At 32.7% G+C, this 12,031-nt stretch overlaps 1 protein-coding gene across 7 annotated transcripts in view; it reads left to right on the top strand.

Annotated features, from left to right (window-relative positions):
• The window catches only part of SWT1 (SWT1, RNA endoribonuclease homolog), a 138,037-nt gene that overhangs the window by 23,558 nt on the left and 102,448 nt on the right, over positions 1-12,031 (top strand). For all 7 annotated transcript variants that reach the window (XR_002781407.1, XR_002781408.1, XR_002781409.1 and 4 more), the window contains exons 10-13: positions 1,478-1,571; positions 7,551-7,696; positions 9,207-9,367; positions 10,939-11,077. Coding sequence is in view for 3 of the 7 variants with exons in the window: in XM_023533239.1 (XP_023389007.1) it covers positions 1,478-1,571; positions 7,551-7,696; positions 9,207-9,367; positions 10,939-11,077 (540 nt within the window). In the remaining 4 variants the exon portion in view is untranslated. The remainder of the gene's footprint in view (positions 1-1,477; positions 1,572-7,550; positions 7,697-9,206; positions 9,368-10,938; positions 11,078-12,031) is intronic.

The following is a 12,031-nucleotide window of genomic DNA, read 5'->3' as shown; positions in this document are numbered from 1 at the left end:
TAACAATTGGAGAAGTTACATCCAATGCTATAGCCATATATTTTATATAGCCATAATATATTTTAAAATATGTTAATGATATGTATTATTAAACAAAATTTATTGAATATTTCATGAATATTCCTGCAGTATTAGGTGTGTTTTCCAGCCCCACATATCCTAGAAAAAGCGGTAGGACATATTCTTGAACTTTGAAATATTTAGAGCAGTGAACTGTAACTTTTAAACTTCTTTTTGTCTGTTGAATTGAGTTGTTTAAAGGTAACTGATGAATTTGAGCTGCCTCTTTTGCATTATTGTGTATTTACTCTGTGAGCTAAAAAGAAAGAAAATTGGCTGCTGTGATATGTATCCGTCAGGCTCACTAGTTGTCTGATTAAAGAACTGAATTAAATATCCATCAGGCTCATTCATTGAGATCGGCTGAGTTCTGTCTAGACTTCTCTATGAGACTGTGAGTTCCCACTTTGTCTTTGCATATCCAGTTACTTAGCGCAGTGACCTGGCACATATTAGGCCCTTTATAAATATTGATTTCAGGAATAAATGAGTTTTCTAATTTACATGTTTAGGGGTCTACTTAATATAGGCTAAAAGTTGAGGTGAGGGAGTTATAATCTGAGAATAAATTTAAAGCTCACTGGCCAGTATAGTTTGAATTTTAGTGTGTAAAGGACTTGCTGAGGGCCTGAATCTCTGCGCCCAGGCTCCAGAGATTGTTATACAGAAGTGAATCTGGAGTGCGGCCCTGCAATCTGTATTATTAACAAGGGCCCTGGGGAGTTCAGAGGCAGGTAGTATAAGGATCTAGGAGAAACACTGTCTTTGGTCCTATTTCTGCACATTGCATTATTTTCACAAAAACAAACTTTTACTATATGCATTAAGGCTTGGAGAATGGGAGAGGACACCCTGTCAGCCACTGATTAACATTTGTTAGGGATTACTTCTTGTGTTCTCTGCCTAGGGCCCATATTACCCTCTCCTGTACATCTCTAAATTGTTATTGCTTTAGAGAGTAAGGAAAAACACACATGAAAGTGTTCTGTTGCTGGTAGAACAGTTACTCATTACACACTGGTCTCAAGCTATGAATTCTGGTCTCAAGTCAGCCACTTAGAGATTATTAGTAAATTATGATTTAATCTCTAAGTGGCTGACTTGAGACCAGAATTCATAGCTTTTGGTTTCTAGTCCAGCATTTAACCTACTGATCACATTTCTTTGAGTCTATTAATAGGCATATTCTATTTCGTTTTAGTAGTAAACTAACCATTTTGTCAAACTCAGAACTATATCCTACCTGTGTTCTAGATCCAGAATTTTCAAGGTATTGTTTTACTGTCTTATCTTCCTTTTTTTATTTAAAAGGTTTTCTTTGATTTAGATGTTTTTGATATGTATGTACGGTTTAGATTATTCATATGGTACCCAGATTTCTAGTGCTTATTGACAATTGCTTTTGCTAAATTTGCAGATGGATTTAGTGATGAGAACAATGATGATCGAGTATTAAAATGCTGTCTTCAGTACCAGGAATTATTCCCTTGTTCTCTTGTTATACTGTGCACGTGAGTTTCATAGTCATTTTATTCTTTTTTAAAAAAACAGCAGATTATACCAAAGAATTTTTTAAAATCATACACTATCTGCCATACCAAACATCAAAAACATGTATACTTTTCTAAATCTGCCAGTAAGCATATTCGATTCTATCTCACCATCTTTTTTATTTCCATTTTTATTGAAACGTAATTGACATATAACATTATATTAGTTTCAGGTGTATAACATGATTTGCTATTTGTTTATATAGTGAAATGATCAAGATAAGTCTAGTAAACATATCAGTCACCATCTCTAGTTACAAAAAAATTTTTTTTCTTGCGTTGAGGACTTTTAAAATCTATTCTTTTAGCAATTCTCAAATTTTCAATATAGTATTATTAACTGTAGTCACCATGCTGTACTATCTCACATTTTTATAACGTGTAAGCTATAGAAAAATGAGATTCGAGTCTCAAGTAAATGAAGATTCGTTTCAACTTAATTTATATGAGTCAGAAAACTTTTGAGAAAGCAGGGGAAAATCAATTCAATATCCCAGTAAACTAGTTCAGAAATATAAATCTGACATTTTTTGGTCCTGAGGCAAGAAGTTTGACTAATTAATTAATTAACTTGTGGGAAAAGGGCTGATGCTGCTGTAGCCGTGTTCTGGGTGCCTGTTGAGTGACTAGGTTGGAGTTCTAGATCTGCCACTTACCAGCTTTGTGACTTTGGAGTTGCTTAACAGTTTCCTCAAGTGTAAAATATCGGGAGAATAATAATACCTGCCCTATGAGGTGATTGTATTTAATCAGGTAGTATGCAGGAAGGACTTAGTGTCTAGTACACAGTAGAATAGCATCAAGATACTTTTCCTCCGTTTCTCTTTCTCTTTCTTCCTTTCTTCTATTCCCAACTAATATTTTCCTACCTAAGTTCTAAAGGTGAAGGTACCACAATGCCAAATGAGGCCGTATTCATCATGTGAGAAAAGGCTCTGGAGGAACCAAGAAGAGCAGTTTTAATTTGCAGTTTTAGTCTGAATTTTCTGACTAAAAATCACTGCAAAGTGGGGTTTTTACAGTTTCATGATCATGCCTACATTCTCCATGCAATGGAGTGGCTACAGAAACGAATGGCCCTAAGATTTTTCATGTAAGGAGGTTGGTTAATTATTTTAGCTGTCTTCAAAGATGTTATTCTTTTTGGTATTAAAGGAACTATTGGCCATTTTTATCTCTAGGTTTTAAATTGTTTTATGATTTATAACATATATTGGAGTTTGTTGAAGGCTGAATTAAAATTAGCAATGTGCTGGTCATTTTAAATTTGAGATAAGCTAAGTTTGAGAGATAATTATATAACTTATATTTTTCGGTTCAACTTAGAATGAAAATTAAATTGGTGAGCCTTCATCAGTTGTAGTCATTGTTTGCGGTAAGCAGAAGTAACATTTTTTTTAGTGAAATGAAAATTCATAGTCACACCTTACTTTTAATTTTGGGTATTGTCATTTTGTAGGTGGGTCTATTTTTTATTTTTATGTTTTTCCTATAAAGGGCAGTAATCATGCCTACTATGTGAAGTCACACATTTCTTGTGAGGATACATTGGTAAATAGATGATAATGATGACATTAATTGGTAATGATAGTAACAGGAAAACCTGTAACACTATGTACTAACATCCTTTTAGTGCTTTGCTTACATTAACAGCCCTAAGTATGGGCCAGCACCCCCAGTTAATATCCCCAGTCCATGTCTCTCTTCTAAACTCCAGGGTAGTATGCTCATTTACTTATTCGATATTTCTACTTGGGTGTCTCATAGACATCTGCCACTGCTCCCTCCAAAAATGACCTCTTGATCTTTCCTCCTAAATTGTTCTCCATCTGAATGAAAAATGCCAGCTTCTGCTCATTTGCTAGAAACCTAGAAACCTAAGAGTCATTTTTGATACTTGCCTTTCATTTCCCTTATAATCTATATCTAGTCAATTAGCGGGTACTGTATTCTTTTTTTTTATCATCCCTGCCACCATTCTATGTCAAGTCATGTTATTTTTCCTCTTTTCTACCTTTTCTCCTCTAAGACTAACACACTCTCTACTTCCACACTTGCCCTCTTTCATTTATTTTAATTTTTGAAAAGATTCATTATGGAGAATTTCAATATTATTCAAAGTTAAGAAGAATTAATAAACTAAGTAGCCAGCTACAACAATTATCAAAATTCTGCCATTCTTTAGCTATACTTTAATCCACTCCCTTCCTCCTATATGATTATTTTATACAGTTCTTTGTATTTTGAGGGAAAAATACACACGTCTCAACTATATAGTATTGACAGTGCATTCACTCGTGTAGCTCACATCCCTCTCGATATGAAGAACACTCCATTAGCCCACAGATACTCTTAGGCCTTTTTGTGCTTTTTTCCTAGTTTCTTATGGTAAAAGCTTAGGTCATTTATTTGAGACTGCTGTAAATTTCCCTTTAAGTACCACTTTAATTGCATCCCACACATTTCGATGTATTTCTATTTTCATTCAGTTCAGTATTCTTGGTAATTTTCCTTGTGACCTCCTTTTTGATCTACAGATTTATTTAGACGTTTGTTCCTAAATTCCAAATATTAGAAATTTTTCCAATTATCTTTCTGTTATTGATTTGTAAAGTTTAATTCTGTTATGACTTGAGAACATAATTCATATGACTTCTTTTACGTTTGTTAAGGTTTGTTTTATGGATAGAAATATGGTCTACCTTGGTGAATGTTTTATGTACACTTAAAAAAGAATGTATATTCTGCTCTTGTGGGTGGAGTATTCTATAAATTTCAATTAGGTCACGGTTGATAGTGTTTTTCAGGTCTTCTGTAACCTTACTGATTACCTGTCTGCTTATTCTGTGATTCCTGAGAGGAGAACTGAAATCTTTAACTATAATTGTGGATTTGTCTGTTTCTTTCAGTTCTCTTTGTTTCACTTTGTGTGTCCTAAAGCTCTATGGCAAGATGCATACAGATTTAGGACTGTTTAGGATTGTCTTATTCGAGAATTAACCCCTCTCTCGTTGTATAATGTTTCTCTGTGTCCTTGTTAATATTCATGGTTCTAAAGTCTCTTTTGTTAAGCATTAACATTTTTCCAGTTTTTTGGGGGGTGGTATTTATGTGGTGTATCTTTTTCCATCCATTTACTTTTAACCTATCTGTGTCTATATTATTTTGTGGGTAACATGTAGTTGGTACTTTCTTTTTTTGTCTTTTAATTGATAAGTTTATGCTAGTCACATTTAATTGGTTGGATCAAAATCTACCATTTTGCTAATTATTTTCTTTTTATTTTATCCGTTCTTTTTTCCTTTATATTTTTGGGTTAATTGTATACTTTTTATGGTACTATTTTATCTCCATTATTGACTTATTTAAACCTTTTTGAAAAACTTTTTTAATGGTTGCCCTAGTGTTTACAGTATAGATCTTTATTTGATCAAAGTCTACCTTCAAATAATATTACATTGCTTCACACGTAGTGTAAGGATCTTAACAACAGTATATTCCCGGTTTCTTCCTCCCATTCTTTGTGCTGTTGTCTTAAATTTTTAACATTATGTGAATGATAAACACATAATACTTTGCTGTTATTTTTGCTTCACTCGTTTACTGTTCAAAACAATTCAGAGTGAAGAAAAAAAGTGAATATTTTAATCTTGCATTCCATTTTGAGCACTCTTCATTTCTTTTTATAGATCCAAGTTTCTGTCTGGTGTCGTATTCCTTCTGCCTAAACAACTTTCTTTGACATGTGTAAGTCTCTTGGCAATGAATTTTCTGATTTTGTTTGTCTTCTTATTTTTGAAAGATATTGTCACTGGGTATACAGTTTTGGGTTGACTTTTTATTCTCCGATATAATAAGATGTCACTCCATTTTCTTCTAGTTTATATGGTTTCTGATGAGAAGTCTGCTGTAAATGTTATCTTTATTCCTCTGTAAGTAATGTGTCTTTTTTTTCCTCTCATTGCTTTCCAGATTTGTCTTTTGCCTTTTTAGCAGTTTGTTTTAGCATTTTTTAACAGATATGCCCAGGCATTCGTGTGTGTGTGAGAGGGTGGGAGCAGGGTAGGGGAGAGCAAATTATCTTACTTGGTGTTCTCTGAGCTTCTTAGATCTATGATTTGTTGTCTGTCTTTAGTTTTCGAAAATTCTCAGCCATTATTTCTTCAAATATTTCTTCTTCCCTGTTTTCTGTTTTCTCCTTGTAATATTATAGAATTACATTGTAGTAGCCAGCCTCCAAGATGACCCCAATGGTTTCTGCCTCCCAGTATTAAGGCCCTTGTGTGGTCCCCTCCTGCGTTCTACCAGGGTTGGTTGTCTGTGTCATAAATAGCATGCATCAGAAGTGATGGAATGCCATTTCTGAGATTAGGTTATAAAAGACTGGGCCTTCTTTCTTGCTTCCCCCTCTGTTTTGGATTGCTTGTTCTGGGGAAGCAAGTTGCCATGCTGTAAGCAGTCCTGTGGAGAGGCCCACATGGTGAGCAACTAAAGCCTCCAGCCAAGAACCAGTGAGGGGCTAAGGCCTGCCAACAATCTCATGAATAAGTGCCATTTAAACCTTGAGATGGCTGCAACCCTACACAACAACATGCTCCAAACTTGTGAGAGACCCTGAGCCAGAACCATTCATTCCAGCTGCTCCCAGATGCCTGATTCGTAGGAACTATGTGAAATAACAAATGTTTGTGTTGAGCTGCTAAGTTTTGGGATAGTTTGTTACACAGCAATGTATGACTAATACATATGCATATGTTAGACTATTTCATATTGTCCCACGGCTCTTGGATTTTTTTAAACTGTATTCTCTTTTAGTGTCAGTTTGGGTAATTTCTTTTGACCTATCTTCAAGTTTTTTGTTTCTTTCCTCACCTCTATCTAGTCTACTGAGGAGCTTGTTGAAGGCTCTTTTCATTTCTATTGCCGTTTTTTTATTTCTACTACTTCCATTTGATTCTTATAATTTTCATCTGTGCTGAAACTTCCCATCTGATTATGCATACTATTTATCTTTTCCTGTCAGATAGTGTCAACCTCTGTGTCATTGCTGAGTCCGGTTCTGTGGATAGCTTCGTCTCTTGGCTGTGTGTTGTTTTTTTCTGGGCAGAATTCATATGCAGATTTTAGGACTCATGTATTCTGATTTCCTTCATTCTTCAGTTTCCCTCTTAACTTTCTACCTGCTCTGGCCAGCCCTGAATATTGTCTTCTGACATTTCAAGCCATTAAGGCTGTGGCTTTTTGTCTTAAGACATTGTTGAATTGGGGAACACCTTCAGACAAAAAGATAGACTTGTAGCTCTCACCAGTATAGTTTTTAAGTCTTGAGGGTAGTCTCCCTGCCAACTTCTGCCTACATTTTATTGTTTTCTAGTGTCTTCAAATAGTTTTTTTTTTTTTGGTTCAAATCTCTCTATTCTTATCTGTAAGAGGGTTGGTCTGACCAAAGTACTCTGCCAGTAACAAAAACTAAAAGCCTGCTGGACTCGAGAACAATAATAAACACAGATCTGATTGTATTACTGCCCCATCGAAGTCCTTAAATGTCTTTCCATTTATTAATGTCCTTGTCTTTCTCTGTAGCCATGTAAATTGGTCCCAAGCACTATGCTAATCATATTGATTTCTTTCAGCAAATAGCAAATTCACACCATTTGTCTTATGCTCACTTTGAGTAAGTTTGTAATTGCCTGCTCTGTGTAAATTATTTCTCTTACTGTGGCTCTCTCTGTGTATTTCTGTTTGGATGTTATTATTCTCAAAAGCTCATATGACGTGGCTCTCTTGTTAATCCTTATAACTTCTCTATTTTAAAAAATTGTTCTCTTTTGTTTGTACATGCTGAGAATCTCAAATCTCTGATTAGATTCCATGTTTTGAGTTGCCATGTGATTTATCTCATAAGAAATAAAATGTTTTTTCCTTCTAACTCAACCTTAGGGATGACAGAAATTTAAGAAACAAAGGCTTAATAAGTAGTGTGAAGTCGCTCAGTAAAGAAGAATTGAGTGCAGAGTTCTTAAACTTATCTCTGAACACAGAAACATATCACCAGCCTTGTATATCTAAGCAGCAATTGAAAGCAGGTAGTATTTTTACTTTGAATAATTAGAAATGTATTTTATTTTATATTCGAACATTATTGATAACAATTGGAATTTATAGCAGATTTTTATCTTGTACATTTAAAATAATGTTGTTTGGAATGTTTGTTCTCACATAATTGGACATTTAAAATGGCATTGTCCGGAATATTTGCTTGCATGCAAATGGTAGAAATAAATGAATATTATAATGGTAATCCAAAAGAAATCATAATTAATAGTATTACTTTCTACATACACTTTTATAAATTAATATGAAGTTTTGTTTGTACACTCAACATACATTTTATATTTTGGCTACAGAAAATATTCATTCTAAATGGAAATTTTTAGTTTCATTGTAAAGTTAGCTTCATGTTCATAATTTTCTGTTAATACTGTAACAACCCAATAATAGAAAAACTTGAAAGACTCTAGCTGTAGTTTTTTTTCTAATTTCTAGTTTTTTTTCTAATTTTAAACTCATAGTTAAGAAAACTAAAGGCTTTATTTTTTTCTAACCAGAATTACCTCTTTTTCCACCAGAATAATCTGTTCTATAGCTTGATATTTGATGGAATGTTATATCAAATCTGACATAATTTAAAAACACATACCGCCTTTTCCCTCTGTGGGGAAAGTAATTATTTAAGTTTCTGTATCGTATGTACTTTTATATATAATAGCATAAGAATTCCTGTATACACATGGTACTTATTTGACCATTTTCGTAATAAAATTTCTTTAGTCATAATATTCAAAATGGCATTTAGAAGGAGTAACAAAATATTCTAATTTATCTTATTTTAAGGGTAGCATGCTTTTACTTTGCCCATTATATTACTGTCAATTTAAAACCTTAGTTCGTATTTATAGAGATAAGCCACTTGATATTTTGAATTTCTCTATAAAGAAATTGTAGTTGTTTCCAGGTATCAAAATAGTAATGGTAATGAAATAATATCAGTTAAAATAATAAAAACTCATTTTTAAAATGGAGGGCATAAGGGCAAAAATAATAAAAACTCATTTTTAAAATGGAGGGCATAATGGAGATTTTGGTCCTTTCAAAAAAAATTATTGATGTGAGCTATAATTGGAAGAATATGCTATTTTTGGAAGAAAACACATTTGGATCCATAGTTCTTGGTTTTCTAAAGTAAATAGATTCAAAGCATTTTTTTGATTTTTTTGTATTTTTGGGAGTAAAATTAAAATAATAGTTAAAACCACGCATTTCTTAAATTTTTATTTTAATGAAAATATGCAGTTGTCTTTCATCAAAAAGCTAAAGAATTTGCTCATGTAATGTGTTGATATCACATCTAAAACAATTATACTAGAGATACATGTTTCTAAATACTGTTTTTAAAATAAAGTACTGGTTTGTTGTTTAGGTAACTCAAATACTAATTATATACATAAAATGTTTATTATTTATGGCCAAATACTAATTATATGTGTAAAATATTTACTATTAGTGTCCTAAATAAAGTTTGCAACTGTTTTAAAGAAACACCTTTGGAAGAGAGCAATGAGGAAGAATCTCCAGATTCTGGTCTACCCATTCTACTTGAAAGCATAGTATCTGATCTTGAAAAATCTCTTGGAACAGCTCTATCTTCAATATTAGAAACAGAAATGAAACTTGCTTTTGGAAACCTCTGGGTGGAGGTGATTATTTAAACTCTTATTAGTTGAAAAGTTCTTTTTTATTGCTAATGACTGGTTACCTTATTTTAAGAAATATAGCTTATATAAAATATGTAAGCTTCATTGTAATAATGTTTCACATTATACTTTTTTCTTGAAGTTTTCGAAATAAAATTTTGAAAATTAAATGATGGATATTTCCTAAAGATTAGAACTATATTTCATTATTTTTTTCAGTGAACCAATATTTATTCAGTTATTTTTTTGCAGTGAACCAATATTTATTGTGCATATGTTACGTGTCAGAGACTTTGCCCCCAGGAGCTTAAATTGAATTCAGAAAAACTTCTTTCATATTAGTTTGAGTCAAAATGTCTATTATAGGGAATTGTCCTACAATACGAATTCAAAAAAAGAAAGGTATGTTTTGGCTTATGTCATAAATATGAGAATCAATATAACATTGATTCTGTTAGTAAGATATTTTGAATTTTCTTTAGATTCACATCTTTTCTGCAATTAGTAAAACACCGTATTCAGCAATAGTGGCTTTTTCAGTTTCATGTCTGTTTGCTGTTCACACTTATAGCTAGGAGAAACATTAATTGCCATCAGTTGTAGATTGTGTCTATTCCAGAAATTCAGTGAGATTCTGATACCTGCCAATATATTGTGTTTGCTACTTGATTATATTATCAAGTGTTGAACCAAGATGATGAAGAATAATTAGAAGATTCTAGGAGGGCTGACTTAAATTGGATATTACATAATAGAGTCTAGAACAGTGATTTGATATGAATGAAACAGAAAAGGACATGCTGACATCTCGTAGTACTAAATGATCGATCTTTATAAACATGTCTTTGTAAGAGTGTAGCAAGTGTCAATTATAATTGACAGCTTTTTTCTGTATCAATTTTTTCACCAGTTACACGAAATAATTAGATTAATTTCCTCATATAAATGAGTGTCGAAAAGTAGATTGCCGATCTTTGCTAATTAAAACTGTGCTTCTTCTAATTAGAATTATGCTTGCTTTTTGCACATATTGTTTCTGAAACTACATAAGGATTAATACTAATATGAATTTTACAAAAGCAATTTGCAATGAAATTAGCATTTTAAGATTATGATTGGCTTTTAATAAAACATCTTTTAGTTTAAAAAGAATTCAACTAGCTATATTTTGCCAAGAAATATATGTAGGGACTCTTAAATAGGAACAGTTGACCTTTCAACAACATGGGAGTTTGGGGTGCCAACCACCCATGCAAATGAAAATTCGTGTATGACTTTGACTTCCCAAAAAGTTAACTGCTAATGGCCTACTGTCGACTAGAAGCCTTACTGATACCATAAACAGTCATGTATTATAAAATGTATTCTTATAATAAAGTAAGCTAGAGAAATGCTAAGACAACCATAAGGAAAATGCATTTATAGCACTACTGTGCATATTTATTAGAAAAAATTTGCCTATAACTGGACCTACACAGTTCAAACCCATATTATTCGGGAGTCAACTGTACTTTTTAATAATAGTAATAATAAATAAATCAATAGATGCTAATTTTTTTCTAAATACTTTTTAGATGCTGTACTTGAAACCACCATGGACTCTAATGCATTTATTACAGTGCTTTAGAAAACATTGGTTGGCTGTATTTGGATTAGTTATGGAAAAGAATTTGCTTTTAACCATTGAGAGCTTATATGAAAACCTCTGTAAAGGTATGAATCTTTTATTTTGTTTTTAGCAGTGTTGTATTAAAGTCAGACTAACAGATATATTCCATGTAATGTGAAGATAAATTAATTCAATAATTTGTTAATTAGTTCTTAATCATTTATACTTCTCATTTCCAGAGGGAATTTGTGATAGGTGGCTGAATGGATGCAGTTCATAGGGCTTGTGACTATTGGTATTGTTGATGTTCCTGGATGTTGTGAATATATAATTTTTAATAATGTTTGAAAACATTTAAAATCAGATTTGATCTTCAGGTATGCAAATAGAATTATTTAGATTTTTTCATTTCTTGCTGTATTTAACACAAATTTTGACCACTTTTCATCTACTGATTTTAAAGTGTAGTATAACAAGGTTTCTAGCTAAAATATATAGATAAGGAGTAGGAAACCTTTGGCTTTGGTGCATAGTGAATTTTAGAACCAGAAGAGACTACAGTCAGCCACTTGATTGGAAGTGTTTAAACTGTATTGTACAGAACCTCAGGCTTCCGAAGTGCCCTTGGAGCTGCCACACTTAGAGGTAGAAAGGTCTATGGGAGACTGGTGGGCCTTTGGCCTTCAACTTCAACTTTAGCCAAGCAGCTTTCTTTTATCTATTTCTATATGGAGATTCCATGTAGGATTTGAAAAAAAACAAAAAACAAACAACAAAGAAAAACAACTTTCTCTGCTAAGAAGAAAAAGATGTGAAAAGCACTCATCCGATGTTATTAAAGTCCATGTTTTGTCATGAAGGAAACGAGCCCAGATAGCGGCGAGTGTCTAAAGTCTAAACAATTAGATTTGTCTTGCTATCTGTGCCTTTTAAAAAGCAAAGTAAAACAGAAGGAATTTAAAGTGCCTCGTCAGTGTCTCATGACCTGTACAAGGTATATGTTGCACGAATATCTATTTTTCAGAGTTACCATTTTTAAAAGAAATATAATTTCCAGG

The sequence above is a fragment of the Pteropus vampyrus genome, unplaced genomic scaffold, assembly GCF_000151845.1.
Source record: "Pteropus vampyrus isolate Shadow unplaced genomic scaffold, Pvam_2.0 Scaffold98, whole genome shotgun sequence".
In the NCBI taxonomy this organism is placed as follows: Eukaryota; Metazoa; Chordata; class Mammalia; order Chiroptera; family Pteropodidae; genus Pteropus; species Pteropus vampyrus.
This window is presented reverse-complemented; position numbering and strand designations above follow the sequence as displayed.